The sequence below is a fragment of the Harpia harpyja genome, chromosome 14 (genome assembly GCF_026419915.1).
Source record: "Harpia harpyja isolate bHarHar1 chromosome 14, bHarHar1 primary haplotype, whole genome shotgun sequence".
Taxonomy (NCBI): domain Eukaryota; kingdom Metazoa; phylum Chordata; class Aves; order Accipitriformes; family Accipitridae; genus Harpia; species Harpia harpyja.
This window is the reverse complement of record NC_068953.1, coordinates 25,147,118-25,164,626: the sequence shown is the minus strand read 5'-3', so window position 1 is coordinate 25,164,626 and position 17,509 is coordinate 25,147,118. Positions and strand designations below refer to the sequence as shown.

General features: G+C 46.2%; 3 protein-coding genes across 5 annotated transcripts in view; all 3 read right to left on the bottom strand.

Annotated features, from left to right (window-relative positions):
* Positions 1-892, bottom strand: part of CEMIP (cell migration inducing hyaluronidase 1) — a 116,630-nt gene extending 115,738 nt beyond the window's left edge. The window contains exon 1 of one of the 3 annotated variants that reach the window (XM_052806975.1): positions 539-892. The gene's annotated coding sequence lies outside the window, so the exon portion shown is untranslated. The remainder of the gene's footprint in view (positions 1-538) is intronic. The other 2 variants (XM_052806974.1, XM_052806973.1) reach the window with 2 other exon arrangements.
* LOC128150630 (cell surface hyaluronidase-like) overlaps positions 1-5,476 on the bottom strand; it is a 55,858-nt gene extending 50,382 nt beyond the window's left edge. The window contains exon 1 of the mRNA XM_052806983.1: positions 4,996-5,476. Within this exon, the coding sequence (XP_052662943.1) occupies positions 4,996-5,461 (466 nt within the window). The 5' untranslated portion in view covers positions 5,462-5,476. The remainder of the gene's footprint in view (positions 1-4,995) is intronic.
* Positions 5,477-11,554: 6,078 nt separating this feature from the next.
* ABHD17C (abhydrolase domain containing 17C, depalmitoylase) overlaps positions 11,555-17,509 on the bottom strand; it is a 30,285-nt gene continuing 24,330 nt past the window's right edge. Inside the window, exons 2-3 of the mRNA XM_052806981.1 lie at positions 16,937-17,116; positions 11,555-13,065 (exon numbers count right to left, since the gene is read on the bottom strand). Of these exons, the coding sequence (XP_052662941.1) occupies positions 12,846-13,065; positions 16,937-17,116 (400 nt within the window). The 3' untranslated portion in view covers positions 11,555-12,845. The remainder of the gene's footprint in view (positions 13,066-16,936; positions 17,117-17,509) is intronic.

Genomic DNA, 17,509 nt, shown 5'->3' with positions numbered 1-17,509 from the left:
CGCGGAGGGGCGCGGTACCGACCTGATGCGCTGCCGCGGCTCGCTGCTCCCCGACGCGTCCCGCGGCGGCGCCGGCACCGGCACCGACTCCGGGTTCGAGTCCGGGTCCGGCGCGAAGGGCGGGAGGAGCCGCGGCTCCCCGGGGCTCCCCGCGGTCGGCGCGTCCCGGCTGCCCTCGCAGCCGCTACCTGCTGCCCGCAGCCGCGGAGCCGCGGGACAGCCCCCGCCCGCAACACGTGCGCCGCGCCGGGTCCTTCGCCGCGGCTTGGCACGGAGCCGGCGCAAAGGCACATTTCGCTTTTGATGTGTTTTGGGGTTTGTTTCTTTTTCTTTTTCTTTTTCTTTTTCCCCCCCCTCCGCTTAACGTTAGCAAGACCGAAAACAGAAAACTCCCCCCTTCCCGGCTCCATACAACCCCGGACACGGCGAGGCAACCACAACAGCAGTACGAACGGAGAGCCGGCGAGGAGAAAACCCCAGCGGCAGATCGACGAGAAGCACCGGCGCGTTTCAAACTTCGGCTGCAAAGACCGCTTACCTATCCCCGGCAGCGCCGAGCCGCAAACTTTGTACGCCGCCTCTCGGGAGCTCCCGACCCGGGCTGCCGGGCACCCCGGCTGCAGGCGGCAGAGGCAGAGGCAGAGGCAGGGGCAGGCAGGCGCAGGCAGCTCCCGCTCCTCCGCTCCGACTGCCTCCCCTCCGCCTCCCTATTTATATCCATCTTCCAACCGCTGGCGGTGCCCGCACTGTTTACAGCAGCGGAGCCGCTGGCTCCTCCCAGCCGGGGACGATCCCTCCAGCCTGGACGTCTCTCTGCGACCGGCGCCCAGATGCTGGGGGCCGGGGGGAGCCCCGCTGCCCGCACGCAAAGGTCTTCCCCGGCTCCGAGTCCCCGGGGGCCGCGGGCTCCCCGCCGGATTCGCCGGGGTCACGGCGAGCGGGGCGAGCCTCAGCCCGGGGAGGGCCGGGGGGGCTCTCTGCAGACCCGCGGAGCACCCGGCTGGGCTCAAAAGCCCCGTGCGAAGCATGCGGCTGGGGGCCCAGCTGCCTCCCCGAGAAGGGCAGGGGGCTGAGGCACTCCGGCCCGCAGACCCCGAAGTGGGCACCGGGGCTCGGCATGCCCTGGCCCTTCTTGGGAGGCAGCTGCCCCCCCCGGCACCTTCCCGTGGGGGTGCTTTGCCCCGTGCTGGCCTGCGTCTGGCAGATCTATGGAGAACGCGGTAACCCGGCGGCCGCAAAAGTTCCCCTGGCAGCGGGTGAGCAGAGAGGTATCTGCCGCTTCGCCTCCCATCACCTGCCAAATCAACCTGTAGTCAGAGCCTGTGGTGAAAGACAGGAAAAGCCTTAGAAGGTGCTCTGACAAGACACGGCCTCAAAGAAACCCATGTGCTTTTACCCCCACGGCCTGGAACAGCGTTCCTGGCTTCTGTGGGTTCCTGTCTGGACTCCAGTCTCAGTGGACATGGCACTGCCTGTGGAAGGACCGTCACACTATTTTGCTTTCCACAAAACAGAGTATCACATTTTTGTATAGGCTCCAATACGAGCTTCCAGGGACAGGCAAAGATAGGTAACTGCTTACTGTGGCCACTGCCTCCTCCCTCCCAGAGTCTACACGTAATCCCTCATCTCCACTCCAGAGCCCAACATCCAGAGAGGACGAGCCAGAAGCCAGCAGGCAACAGTGCCAGCCACTGCCCCTGCCCAGGGCCGAAGCCAAAGAGGTGCAAAGCCACAGGTGCTGCCAATCTCAGAGACATTTGTGTGCCGTCATCTGGTCAAACTGTTCCAATCTGTCACCTCTGAAATTTATTCTGGTGCAGGATTTCTTCTGATGGGGGCACAAAGAGGCTATAGTCATGTTAATAAGGAGCAAGTGCTGTCAGACAAAATATGGGAACAGACTGGAAGCAGGGGGGTGGGTGAGGGGCACAGCCATGCCCCACGCTCCAGACAACAGCTCTGGGGAGGGAGCAACACTCACTTGCTCTAAACAAAACCAGTCCGCTCTCTTAGACCCTGTCCTGGGACCCAGAGAACTGCTGAATCTGAAGATAAGCATTCAGCCTAGAGAAACAAATCCAGATAACACTCGTCATTTCAATACTCCATAAATACAAGGAAACGTTAGAGCTGCCACCTTTGCTACCGGCTGTTCATCCATCATTTAGTGCTGGCACTTCTATTTCTGTCTCAAACAGCTTTTGTCATTTTCCTTCCAAAAAAGCGGCATTAGTCAGCATTGTGCCTCCTTCTTATCTGAAAATGACATACATGAATGCAGGTCATGGGAAACCAGAGCCGTTAGCAGAGGCATAGGAGGCTGTGCTCAAATTTTTTTGAGAAATATTTACCTGCCGGTGGAAGTTTCAGGCAAGACAAGACAAATAGGAGTATTTTGTCTTAAAGCACACTAAATTCTCCAAACTCAACAGTTATAGAAGTGCAAAATTTGAGGTAGAAGAGTACTCGAACCTTTATTTTACACCTGCAGGGGCCCTAGAAATCTCATACATCTTTATTTAAAATATTTACTCCGCGCAAAAGATTTCATGGACTTGCAATCTAAATAAAAGGCAACAATAATTAATCCAAGATAGTAATAGTGGAAATAAATGTAACGCAGGCCTTGATTAGCACTAAACTTTGTGCAGGCCTCATGAAATGATCAGCAAAGCCAAAGTCACTCCTGTTTACACGGGACTTCTCCTGAACAAGAACCCAAATTTTTTAAGGTGCGAGCACTGTTTAAATCCTTTAAAGCCATTTCCCCTCTGTAGCCTCAAAATCCACAGAAATACACTGGTCTGATTCTTCTTCTGAAAGAACTACTTTCAGGTGAATTATTTCAGTGCCATCTCCCCCCATAATTAAGTTTTCAGTGGCCTAAGGAAGAAAATTTCGGAGCAAATGAGCCTGGACGTATCATCCTGTTTTTCGAAAGGTTCCCGTCTCTTTTTAAGGAAACCACAGAAGCGCCTATTGCTATCTGTAGCGTGGTGCTCAGGAGCTAAACTGTTTTCCTTTCACTCTTTCCCAAATTTCATTTTTTGAGATGATTTTTGTTTTGCAGCAGCACTGGTTTGAAGCTTACACCCTCAGCACCCTGTTACAGGACACATCCGCAGCGCGAGAACGTTCCCAAACATCCTCACACCTGCGAGTAGGAAATCATGACTAATACTCACTGCCTCAACCATACGGCTGGTGTAACTCTTCCTTGCAAAAATAACCAACCCAAGCCCTCCTTCGAGCGTTATCGTTGGTTATAAACTAAACTTTACCTTCCTAACAAACAAAAATGGGTCATTTTCTGTAAGAGGCTACCAGGTATGAAGCAACCTCGACCGCCTCCTAACAAACAAAAATGGGTCATTTTCTGTAAGAGGCTACCAGGTATGAAGCAACCTCGACCGCCTCGTGTCTCGGCGTGTCGCAATGACTGTAATGCTTTGCCTACAAACGCGACCGTAACATTCAATAACAAATATTGATGACCGGCGAGGTTTCGTTTTAAGGCAACGGCAGAAAACAAAGCTGCTCTAAATGCGTCGGCGGTGGCTGAATGGACTCCCAGAGCACAAACAGCTCTTCCCAGAGCTCGCACGGGAATGCCCAGAGAATGGTTCCTCCTCTGTGAGGGACTTTCCCGGGCACCCTCCCCCGCTGGACGGTTTCCTGTTTCCTCCTTACTACTCGGAGAAAGGAAGGAGAAGGGGAGTCAGCATCCCCCGAGCAACACCCCGTTCCCACGGAGCAGGGAGCTGGAGGCACCACGGGATGACTCCGGCTGTGCGGGGCCCGCGGCGCCCGCCGCAGGGCCAGCGCCAGCTCAGACCAGGGTCCCCCAAACCTCCGTGTGTCCGGAGTCCGTCCACACACTCCCCCCCGCCCGCCCCGCCGCTTGCGGGCACCGCTGCCCGCAGGGGGAAACCGGGCAGCGACCGGCGGGGCGCGCCCTGCCCCTGCGGTGCCCCGGCCGGCCGGCCGGCGTCGCCCTTGCACAGCCGCTGCCCGCCCCGCGCGCTGCCCGCCCCGCGCGCTGCCCGCCCCGCGCGCTGCCCGCCCCGCGCGCTGCCCGCCCCGCGCGCTGCCCGCCCCGCGCGCTGCCCGCCCCGCGCGCTGCCCGCCCCGCGCGCTGCCCGCCCCGCGCGCTGCCCGCCCCGCGCGCTGCCCGCCCCGCGCGCTGCCCCGGCTCCCTCCCCCGCCCCGCGCTGGGCAAACCTGCCTGCGCATCCTGGAAGCGGGGGACGCGGGCCGTTAGCTCCTACCTTATACTAATTATCAAATAAGATTCTTCTATTATTATTAATTTGGGTGGGGGTTTTGGTTTCTTTTTTTTTTTTTTTTTTTTTTGCGCCCCTTCCCAGCCGCATTTCCTGTAATTCTCCACTTTTTTTGGGGGAAAGTCATTTTACGATTTCAATGTAGTGTAGCTCTATTTCCACAGGCAACCCCCAGCTCGGAGCAGGGGCGTGGAACCTGTCAGCTTCTGGTGGGAGCTGGAAGGGCTGGTGCACTGCCGGGCCCCGGGGAGTGGGGAGCAACACACCATTCACGCCCGGGGCCGCCGTGGGCCTGGCAGCCCCACCGAGCCGGGCACCGCGTTTCCACAACATGGCTTTTAGCGGCTGTATTGACTCCCACAGGCTGTCTCCTTAGAGTGGCCCATCTGCGGCAACCGCCCTCCGCACACCCTACCAGCCTTCGTCTAGCCTCTCTTCTGCAGACGGCGACTGCTTCCTACCTGCCTCCCCACAGCCCTCCTGCTTAGGGCTGAGCACTCTGAGCCCCGGCTCTAGCTCAGCCTGAATGCTGAGTACCGATTCCCGGCACGACGCAGGACCACCGCATACCCGATTGCTCCCAGTGATGTCCACCCCTGGCCGGCACCCCTCGCCCTGACAGCACGGAGCCCAGCCCCACGCCTTCACTTAGCCAGCACCAGAATGCACCTGAAATACCAAAACCCACGTCTCCTCCTTCTATACCTACCACCTTGTTCCACTTTGGGCTTTAACGGTGTTTTCCTTGGTTTAAGCATTTGCTTCTTGAGCAGAGAGAAGGCCTTGGACTGCTGAGCTTCAGACAACACTCCCATATTCCTAAGGAGCCGAAGCACCCTGCGTAGCAAGAATGGCTTCACCTTGTGCTGGGCCACCTTGAGAGGACTGATAGGAATTTTGGGCAGGTTGACTTCTTGATCACAGTTATACAACCGAAAGAGATTCCAGGCCAAGCTAGGTTCAAAGGTATCCATTAGAACATATCTGGAAAGTTTAAGGAGCATGTCACAGGACAACTGCTTTTCTTGTGGTTTCTGGCCCAGGTTCTGACTTAGCAAACTTTTCCTTCCCTGGTGACTCAGGAGAGAGCTGCTCCTGAACAGGCTGGAGGGTTTGTAAGAGCCCACGGTCCCGGGAAGGGTTTTCTTACTGTGCAACAGTCTTTCATAATCCATATCCCACAAAGAACTGTTGGGATTCAGGCTATGTTCTGTAATAATCATAAATACAGTAAAACCTATTAAACATAAACAGCAAAGAATCCCAGTGGGTTTGTTTCTTTAAAATAGATGTAAATCTCTCTACAGTTACCAGTGTTCTGCTGTAGCCCTGGATACAGTGCAGATTGCTACACTACTTTGACACAATTACTGAATGTTTCGACAGGCCAGATCAATAGATTTGCAATAGATAGGTTTTTAGGTACTATAATGTAATAATGATTATTTGTAATTTTTTATTTAAACTAATGTTTTCTGTAATGCTCAGGAAAACTATCTTTGTTATTCATACATACACTCCAGAGTACATGGATTCCTAAAAAAAAACCCCACTCACCAAAAGAGTGTGTACCATTCCATATAAATTTTCTGAAAAACATTAAGATAAATAATGATTCCTATTAAAGACTGCAAAAGCCTTTTTCATACATGACTGAGAAAAGAACCTTCTACGCTCCTACTGGGCCATTTGCATTTTGGGTCCCGCCCCAGGGCCCAGCACAGCCTCTAGTTTTCCAGTAGATACAGGTTGGCTTTAAATGAAAGGCTCAGTTTTGCTTTCTAGGTGATCTCTCTGGTCTCTGCCTGCTGACTAAAGCCATTAGCCTGGTGTAACAGGGTTAAGCTGGGGCTGCTCAAAGGCCACAGCAGCTCCATCCTGCAGGCAGGAAGGTACCGGTGTGGGTGTGGGAGAATCGGGACTCTCTGGAGCTTAAATTTGCTTCTGAGGTAGTGCCCCTACCCAGCTCTCTTTCATCCAGGCTGAGCCTGAAGGTTCAATTTACACTCTGCGAATGGATCAATAAAACAATTAAATGCAACATAAGTAGGCTGGGACTTCATGATAAGTAGGGCTGCAAACACACAAGAAAGTTCTAATAATTAAAAGGGACAAGGAACCCCAAACTTAATTGCATCTTGCCAAAAGTGTTTGAAATAGTTAATGTTTTAACACAATGACAGACGGTACTGCTAAAGGCTGGAGGTCATGTCCTGGGAGCCCTGGAATGTGCCTGCAGCCTTCCCTTTCATTTCTAAGCAGAAAACAAGATTTTTAAGAATGTTCTTCTATTTCCTAGAGGTGGATCCCAGCCCAGCATGTTTGGGAGGCTTCAAGTATTTTTTTATTTGATTCAAGATTAAGGTTATCAGCTTCAAGTCGTTATGATTTACGGTCCAGGGGACTGCTTGCATATTGTAATCATATTAGTTAAGTATTCTACTATTATGTTGGAATTTTACATATCAAAATGCACATTTATGGCTGTAATTTGTCCCTGAATATAATGTTGTATTACTTAGAAACTGCAAAATATGACTGCTAGGACTAGATGGCAGTGGATAACTCAGGAATATGTCATAGCAAAAGCAGCATTTTGCATCTTTACTGCGTCTTTCATTCAGAGCAATCAATAGCTATTGCAAGAACCCTCTTGATAAGACCCCCAGAGATCAATGAGCTCTTCCACTAGTTTACTGATGGGCTGATGCGCAGGGGAGCAAACTGCTTGTGCGAGATCCCCGGGAGGAGCAAGGAGAGAGGAAGGAGGACCCGGCTTCAGGAGGACCCCAGTAATAGGGGGTCCATATTGCCCCCTCCTCTGGCGCAGATGTGTTGGGGAGCAGATGGCGGAGGAGGACTGCACGCACCGCTGCCATCCGACCGGTGCCAGTCTGAGCCAAAGGGAAAGGGCTTTGGGGCAGACCCGAAGCGTCCCTAAGTGCACCCAGTGGCACCGCTGCAGCAGAGTGGCTTGAAATGTAAGCAACGTTAAATCTTTAAGTAGGTCTGCAAGCTCTCTAGAATAAACTGCTGTGTAAAACATTATTTAGAATAAGAGACTTTGGATCAATGTCTTGTCTTCAAAGGCAGCCCTTAAACTAAAAACGGCCCGAGGAACTAAAGGAGAAAATAAGCTTAGGGCCTGCTGCATGCAGTCACCTCCAAAGCCACAGTCAAATCATGCCGTCTGTCTGCGTCTTGAAGTCAAACTGGAAACCAGGGGCGTGTTTCCCTTCCGTTTTTTCATTCAGATAAAAGTAAGGGTTAGCCCTAGCAGCCACGCTCCTTCTCCTCCCCCGGGACAGCTACAGCCTGGGCAGCCCTGGGCCCCAGCCTCGCCGGAGCGGCCTCAGCCCACCCTGGGGTGTAAAAAGCAGCGGCCGAGGCTGCGGAGGGCGGACCGCTCCCGGCCCCGGGCACGCACCGCGGGGCTCGGCCCCGGGGCAGCTGCAGCACCGCCTTGCCTTGCCTTGCCTTCCCCTCTCCTCCTCCTCCTCCGCGCCAGCGCTGCCCGCCCCACCGCCGGACACTCGCGGGGAGACCGTCACCGTGTGGCTACTGACTGTTGAAGTTCGTCGCCTGCGCCCCGGGCCGGGCGCCCGCCAGCAGCAGCAGCAGCAGCAGCAGCGGCAGCGGCAGCGGCAGCCGCCGGTCGGCGGTGGGGCTCCTCGGGGGGCCCCGCCCGGGGGGGGGACCTGCAATACAGACACAGAGGGTTGGCCCCGCAGAGCTTCCGCCCCCCCCCCCCCCGCACCCCCGCTTGCGGCGGGTCCTTACCTGGCTGCGCCCGGCGGATCGGCATCGCCGGCCGCCAGCTTACCTCGGCCGTCGGCCCGGCCGTGCCCGGGGAGCCCCGGCGGAGCGCAGCCCGGCCCCGCGGCGGGCCCCGCTCCCCCTCGGCGCGGAGCCCAGGCGGCTGGGAGGGCTGCCCGGGCTGCGGCAGGAGGGATTCCCCCCCCCGCATCTGGACACAAGGGCTGGTTCTGTGGAGAGCTGCCGCCAGCCGGCCCTTCCCGGCACAGGGGGGAGCAGAGATGCTCTGGCCTCTGCCGAATGGAAAAACTTCAGCCACGTCCCACGCAGAGCACAAGAGCGAGCGCACCTTTGCGTTCGGCAGCCCCCACGTAAAGCTACAAGCAGAGGGGACAGCGGCCCGGCAGACCCACAGGAACCCAGAGTTTTACTGTAGAAAGGAACGCAGCCCACCGCACCTGCGGGACGTAAGGAAACGCAGAACGAAGCACGTTTACAGGAACCAGACAATTTGCAAGTTAACAGGCTGAAAGTGTAAGGGTCTTCTTGGGGTTTGGGGGTGGGGGTTTGTTTGTTTGTTTGTTTGTTGTTTGTTCGGGTTTTTTTAAGACAGCAGGCATATTACTCTAACACTTTCTGCAAAATTAGTTTGGTTACTGCAGGAACCCAGCTTCAAAACCAGAGTAGAGCTCATTCTCCTGATGTTATGGACCAGCTTGTGCTTTTTACTGTTGTAGCAAAGTTAGGAGACCCAAATATTGCACCGTTGAAATACAACCTCCCGCTTTGAAATTCACACCCATCTCATCCAAGAATTACTGCCCGACTTTGAAAGCCGTAACTACTCAGCAGGTAGTTTCTGTGCTTGACCTCATTCCCAATAGCGGAGTGCTCACCATCGAAGAGCCACCCTACCCTTAGCCAGCGCTGGGAGTACAAAACGACTGCATTTGCAACACAACAAATTTCAGAGCTAAAATGGCCAGTGAATTCCACAAAGCAGCATAGAGAGAAGTAAGTTAGATGGACTTAAATGAGATCATTCATTTACATTCATGAGAATAGACCTAGGGAAGAAAACATTTTCCAAATGAGAAAAATCAAGGTTTAGTGCTGAATGAATAACCAGAGGAAGAAAGTGCATTGGTTCTCTACTTCTACGTTTAGCATCATTCAGAAAAAGCAAATACAATGCAGAGTTTATAAAAGATGTGTACAATACTAAGTGTAAATACAGGTTTGGGCATTTAGAAAGCTAAAGGGTCAGCACCCAGAGAATTGCCACAAGTTACATATTAATGACACGGAAGAACAAGGAAGAAAAATGCAGCAGAGGCTAGAGAGGTTAACAGGTCTCCACATGAATACAACTGAAATTTGTAACAGGTACATAAATGTAAAAAGGATGCATATCAAACTCCTTGGAAAATACTACCTTTAAAGTTGTAACAAGTATTTTCCTCTGGCTTTTTCAAAGTACAAACACTAGACAACTACTGACAGAAAAACAGATGTGCCACATCTCACCTTCCTGAAAAAAGCTGTACATCATATATGGCTGTGCTATATAAACAAAGATGGTAAGTCACACAGGAAAAATGGATAGGGCATCCACATCAAGAAAAAAAATGTTAGTGATCACTTACACCCTTGGAAGACCTGTCACATAATTCATCCAGGCACAGATAGCCATTTTTACAGGGACACCTTGGTAGCTCTAAAATATGCATAGCAAGTTGTTGTAAAGGCCCATATTACACATTTAAATGACAGAATGTTAGCAGTTTGCTGGAACAGACTATTTTTTAAGCCCAAAGTTTCTCTTCATAACCTCACATCATCTCCCTTCCCATCATTTAAAAATTCTGTTTTTTTCCTTAAAGAAACAGGGACCTGAAATCCATTGTCTTCCAAGTAGTTTCATGAGTTGGCCCCAGGTTTTTTCAACTAGTAATTCTAATGTTGACCAGCAGTAGTATTTTGAAATGCCTGAAATGGTAATGCTTTGATACAAATTTACAATATTAAGCAGCCCACTACTACTATTTATTTTGTGTAAAAGGATATGTCAGAAAATTATAAAAAATTCATTTAAGAATTAATGTAAGAATTATTGGATGGGAATAGGGCTACAAGGAAAAAAAATATTTAAGGGACAAAACAGGTAAACAAATTATTGAATTAAAAGAGAGGGAAGAAGATCCACACCAGTGGATCACTGATAGGTCAATTAACATTTTAATTAACAGCAAAACATTTAGCTAAATGTAGATGAACTTCACAAAGCAAAACAGACAACACAGAAGCCAGAAGAAAAGCGAGGGACCTCTGAGAATTAGTTAGGCAGGAATTTGGACAAATAAAAGATAGTACAAGTGGAAATTCACGTTCAGCCAGAACACTGTGAACTCAGGCTGCATGTGCAGAGACCATGGGACATACATGACAATGCTGAATTCAGATTTGGGGTTCTCATTAACATAGGAATACTGACAAAAGCAAAGCAAATCCAAAGACAAGTCACAAAATGACTGCAGGAGTTAGAAAAGTAGTAATTAAAAAAAAAGAAAACAACGAACAATTTACAGGGAAAAGGTTAGAAGTACCAGTTTGTTGAAGTAAAAGGGTAGCTACAAGGGGTCATAAAGAAAAGAAACACTGTAGGCTGAAGCTTTCAGAGCAACACAAAATTCAATGTGGGTATCAAAGAACATTGCCTAATTAAGTAAAAATTCCCCAAGTTACTACATGGACAGGCTTACACTTTCAAACATTATCTTTAATACCTATACCATAGACATCAGCCTTATTTCCATGGGGCTACACAGTCTCAGGAAGAAAACATGTAGAAATGGAAGAAAATCCACTGCGGATTTATGAAGGTGCAAAATAAAGAGAGACATGTATCTGAACATTTATTTAAAGTACAGGAAGGAAGTGGCAAACTTGAGGTGATGATTAGGCAAAACCTGCCAATTTTGGCTGGAATAGTCACCAAGAAAGCAGCTGGGGGCCCTGCTGCTTGGGACATTTAAAACTCGCCACTGGACAACACAGATGCACAGATCCAGATTCTAAGGATCCAGATGACATGGAGCAGGACGGGTGTCCTCATTTCCCCCCACAGTAAGTGAAAATACCAGTTTTTCTCCTTGTACAGTAATAGGGCCAAGTCAATAATCAAAGACAACAGACACACTTACTGTGCTGAAGATTAACTGCAGGCCTGTTATAAGGACTCATGACAACTACATTCAAACATTTCTTCTAGGCAATGAATCATGATTTTTCATTACTTAAAACCAGCTGAACACCATTTGAAAGTAATCTCTTTTACATTTGATTTACATACCAAGCTTCATGGAAATGTGGCTTTGTACTTTAGAAGAGTTTTCCTTGAAAGGAAGGAATTAAATAATGAAATTCAAGTTACTCTATCAAGTAATCTGTACTTTACACTTTCCTTGTGTATGAAAGTTATGCTCCAAGTAAGATTCAAAAATTCAGCAAGCTCTAATCCATGCATCCTTTATTCCATTACAATCACTGTGTTGCATTCTAGCAACAGGACACAAACTGCAATCAATCGCGATCAATTTATACAACAATCTGAGGCTTACAGTACATTTAAGGCCTTTAAATTTGGAAAAATTAGACCTATGCTAGTATTGTAACAATTTTTAAGTGTCTTGCATTTCTGATGCATAATCTGTGCGATTCCAGTGTCAAAGAATCAAATTACTTCTAAACTAAAAAGATCAGCTCAATGAAAATTTAGTTACATAAATTCATCAAAACATAAATGTGTAAATTTTTTTTGTCCTGGAAACTTTATAAAACTTTAATAGCAAAATAATATAGGGATAAAAACATATTTTAACAAAATGTATTCAATCATATACAAACCAGAATTTTGCAGTTTATTGTAACTAGACTTAAATTAAAACTACCAATTAAGAATCTATGCACAATGTAAATTCAAATATGTACAGTACTTTTAAAAAGTCTACAGGAATGCTTTACAGGAGGAAATGTCTGTTATGGCTATTATTCAGACCATCTGAATATTAAAATGAGTTTTCTAGTAGTAAATTTACACATTTATTTTTAAAACAAAAGCAATTTTGTCCCTAGTTCCTTTAAGAATATTCCAGTTATGTTTATACAGGTAATGGAGAGGTTGTTACAGAGTTTAGCCCCATAAAGTAGTTTGCTTATTTTCAGGAAAAAGTGTATTTAAATAATTTACTCAGGAAGATCAGTAAGTTAACAAAAGAACACTAGAAGGGAGGAGGGGGAACTTCATCACAATAACTTTCTGGTTACAATACCACAGCTAGAAACTTTACAGAGAAAGTACTCCCTTAGATTGAACCCATGACTGATTGTTCAGAACAAGCTGTAGCTCATAACAGTTGTGTGTTCTCCACACTGAGAACACTGGAAAAGAAAGTCTTTGTAGGACAGAATTATAAATGATCTGAAGTGAGACAGAGAAAACTGATCTTCGATTAATACAGCACTAGGTAAAAAGTGTCCCCATAAGCAGCTAGTATTCCCACTTCCTTCAGGGCAACGAAGCTAAAAATTGTTGGAATTACAGTAGTTGACCATATTTGTGTGCATTAGTAGAATAATTTCCAGATATAAAAGACAAATTTCATCAGATGTTTGATTAGAACACCCTCAAGACAGGGTATTTCTTCATAGTATAAAGCTATTACAGCTATCCAGTTAAAGCATGTGCAAAACCAGGTAATTTCTTCCATTCACAGTAACTGAGGTAAAATCAGGTAGGCTTCTTCAGGAGTTGGGAAGTTCATGAGATATGAACTGTTTTAGTCTCTCTAAGTACTGTGCATAAAGCTCTATGTCATTATGCCCAGCCCCTTCCACCCAGAGGGGCTCTACCGCTCGCGGACATCGCTCGTACATGGCCAGGCCGTGAGAGAAATCGATTACCTCGTCTTCGGTACCATGGATTACCAACACAGGAGAGGTTACTTTAGATATCTTGTCAATGCTGGGGGATGGAAAAGAAAAACATAGCTCAGTTTGGGGCTTTAACTTCCATACCATTAAAGAAAGCAAGCTTAACTATCGACACATGATCCAGTTACTGCTGCGTGTTTTTAAATGGCTGCAAAACGTTGGAATTGTGCCCAAGTGACACGGAACAAGGCTCACTCCCAAAACACACATGTAAACAGGAGCCCACACTGCCATCACCGTCATCCCACCAGTTCTAATGACAAGAAGCTCAAATGGGCAGCACGCAGATAACGTGTGGCACAAAAACCCCAAAACATTGAGTATATCTATCCCCAAAACCACTGACAGGCAAAAAAGATTCCACGGGACATGCTGCCAGTGTGGACTGTTCACAGTACACATTACCACCTTCCAATTTAACAGATTAGGAACTAATTAACTACATTCCAGTCACAAGACTCAAAAAAAAAAAAAGCCTCAGCTCATAAGGTTTGAGCCTGTCTTTAAACCCCCAAATTAAAGCAGATTCAGCAAAAGAAAAACAATCTGTTCTTTGTACTGATCGTCTACGTTCAAACGGCAAAAAAGAAAACTGTGGGAGAAGAGCATTACACAAGGATATTTAACTGCAAACCAGAAGAAACTCACACAGGATTTTATTTCATGCAACCAACTTCTTCACCAGCACTGACTGCAAAGTGGCCTTAAAGTAAGCTTTTCTCCTTTTGTTCCAGCTACACTTAGCAGACCAATATAGCTAGTGACCACTTCTCACAGGAAAACGGGTTCAGAAGAAAGGGAAGAGTGACAAAGGCACCTTCACACCTAAGCATTCAGGCCAGAAAACCCCAATTATGAAGCATACTGGTAGCACATGAACTTCAAACTGGTAAACAGCAGCCTTCTCTGACTGTCCTCATGCAGGCACCAGCTTTTATTTGCAGACAGCCATTTCGTGTTGGTAGTTACCAATAATTCCAAATCAGTACATAGACACCAAGTGCTAATGAACTCTCAGCTTCCTACCAGCTCCACTTACATGAACAAATGGAGGAACTGGCTCAGGACATTATGCAGAGTATGGAATTAAGTGGGTGGAAAAAATAGGTATCAGTAATATTTGACTTCACAGAACGACAAGTCTATTTCTTTATGCTATCTAATAAAATGTGTTTGGATTTTCCTGCTCCTGAAGAACAAGAATGAATGTAATTTTGGTAAGTCTAGAGATTTTAAAGTGATCAAGACTGCTTAAAATGATTAAAAAATACACATGCCAACATACACTGACTTAAAAACAGGTTTAAAGAAGCTTTATGAAAATATAAAGTTAATTAGAAATTAAGATGTAAACTGAAGCACTAAAGCTCACGCATATAAATCTCAGCATTTAGTATTCTAGAGAAACGTCATTGGTATTCTAGTAAACAGCTGAGTGTAAACACATTTCTGTCTCTGTCTCAATACTTCTCCAAGAAAACAGGCTTCATGTCATTTAAAGAGGAAAAGTGTGATTTAAAATTAAAATGCAGCCTATTTCACTTTTCCTGCCTGGAACCTGAGTTGTGTGCAACTACGCTGAATACAGAAAAATATCCCAAGAACATGAGAGACATCAGAATAATGCAGATTTTTTTCCCCCATAATTTTCATCCCACAATTAATATCATAGCCAAATGTAAATACTTTATAATCAACATGCTATATAAACTGAAGTCTTAAGCCCATGAAGGGTCTGTCCCCACGGTCCATGATGTGACAGACATGTCAGCTACATACAGCTACAGAGATGTTTATACATCATTTTAGTGGCTGGATACCAATTTCTCATTTATTGTAGGAAACCAGGAAACCCCTTTCCCTTCAGTATTCAGATAATGAAACTACTTTTTCACATATATTCACAGACCATTAAGCTAGATAATATTTGTATTTTGCAGAAAATTGGACAGCGTCCCGTTGCCAACTCAGCGACTCATAAGGCAGTATTTAAACTGCACGTTAGACTGACTTAGTATTCTTAGCCATACTGCTCTGCAGCTAGAAGAATCTACAGAGACCAAATTCTCATGGAGTCCCAACATAAAATGCACATAATAGCAATTCACTGTAGATGCACACAGAACTATTTTGTTTCCCACCATGAAGACAGACAGTTGAGCTGCACACATTCATAAAAGTGCACTGCTGTTTATTTTCACTGCTTACAGTACAAGTGAAGTCAGACGGACAGCAATGAACAGCTCAGTAGGGTAAGAATGAAACAGTCAAGTGCTACAGTACATCTGTTGTCACTGTTCCCCCCTCACACTTTTTCTTTTTTAAACTGTTATTTGATTTGGCTGGTATCAGCTAATCACTGTTACTTTTGTAACCAGAACTATTTTTAAGGCTTTGTTTTTTTCCCCTCTTGCATATTGGATTTCAGGTTTGAGGATGATGAATGAGTTGGAGTATAAGTGTTTCAAATTCTGACTGCGCCCTCAACAATTTAATTAATTAATAACCTATTTGGAAGAATTCTAAACATGGGGACTGGACAAAGATACTGTGAGAGCCACTATTACTTGGTCATTATTACTTCTAGCTGGTTTGGCATACGGATTTATATCTATGGCCTCCCCCACCTTCTAATTTTAATCTGTTGTAACCAAAATAAAACAAACACAACAAATGCTATGAATATCCCCTACTACACTTACTGCAAACATGACCTTCTGAAGCAAAGCTGAGCTTTGCACAAGATTTCAGTGAGTCTCTGCTTTGCCTTCTCCCTTCCACAGACTACTTAGCTTTTTATCTGTGCCTCCCCTCACCTTCCCCACCCCAGGTCTATATACACTGCTACAAAGAGACTGGCTTCCCCTCTTGTATTCTCTGATAATTTAAACTGGGTCAAATGAGAAGTTTTAAAAGATTCCTAGAACATCTGCTGTTCCAAGGACCTCTACTATTCCCAAATACTTGGATACTCTAATTTCAGACTGTTGCAATTGCTGTTCAAATGAAACACTAGGTTATAAAGGCAACTGTTTTATCTTGAAACCAGTTGTACATAGCTTTCTGTATGTAAAATATTCTAGAGCTTCTTAAAGCAAGCTGAAAATCTTACAAAAGAAGGACAGTAACTTCCTTTATTTTGGTCACAGACATTAGGACCTTACATGATCTTCATCAAGGAGGAACAAATCCAAGTCTCGGTACCTTTAGTGATTTTATATGGACAGCATAGCAAAGATGCAGGAGTGTTTTTATTTACAAGGACCAAAGGCAAAGAAACGCTAAATGCATTCCCTCGAGATTATACATGAAATGGAGAACCATACTGAAAAGTGAACCACACTAGTCTAATGCTCTAGCCTGACCCTCTTGTATTTTCTCCCTTCGAAATCAGCAATAATCTATACCTTTTTCTCTGCTGATCTAGTAAAACTAGCAATATTTTAACAAGCAGCTTGAAAACAGCACATCCATTTCATTGCATCATGTTACCTTCTAAATCAAAGTTGACTGAGATGCTAAGAGTGTACAATTACTAATTTGTTAGTCATTAGCCTGAAGGACTTAAGTGTATAATCAGTTGTTAAGCTACTACTCCAAACTTGACAGCATAAAAATTCCGATATTAACAACTCGTAACACAAAAACCAGGAGAAAAATTAGTTGTAAACGCTAAAACTTTATTTGTTCGTTGAGCTGACTCACATCAGTTTGAGACTGACATCAGCTTCTTTCTTACATGATGCATCTCTGCTTGGATTTGGAAGGTGTGTGTATCTGAAGTTTAAAATGCAGGTGACAATTCAATAAAGTTCCCTGGCAAGTTACACAACTAGTCCCTTTTAAACACCTAAAGAGCATATTGAGTACAGAACAACGCTCTTTGCAGTGTTTATACGTACCTTGGAAAAGCATCAAAGCAATAGGTTTTCCTAGTGTCGGGAAAAGCTACCCGTAATCCAGACATCAAGGGAGAATGAAGGATTACTGCTGCACACTCGTACCGAGATGCCAGGTCTACTGTAGGGACAGTACCAATACTCTGACCATACAGAATAATGTTCTCAGGACTAACACCATACCTGTAGAGAAAAGAAACATCCCTTAAAAAAACCCCAAACACCAAACCAACAAAATCAAGACATATTGCATCACGAAAGCAAAAACCAAACAAAACAAAACAAACAAAAGGAGAGGGGGATAAAAACCAAAGCATCGTTCCTACCCATTGTAGCTCCTTAAAAACTATTCCTAGGAGACATGAATTTACAAGTCTAAACTTTAAAACAGTCCAATAAAGTAAATAATGAAAATATTACACAGGCTGAAGAGAGCTATACTCAAAGAAGGAATGTCAGTTTGTTCATTAATCTTCACCATCTTCATGAACACCTCTTATTTTTCACTCCACAGCACAGCAAATTATAAATTAGACTTCCCCCCCATCCAGAGTTACTCTCAGGAATTTCAATTAG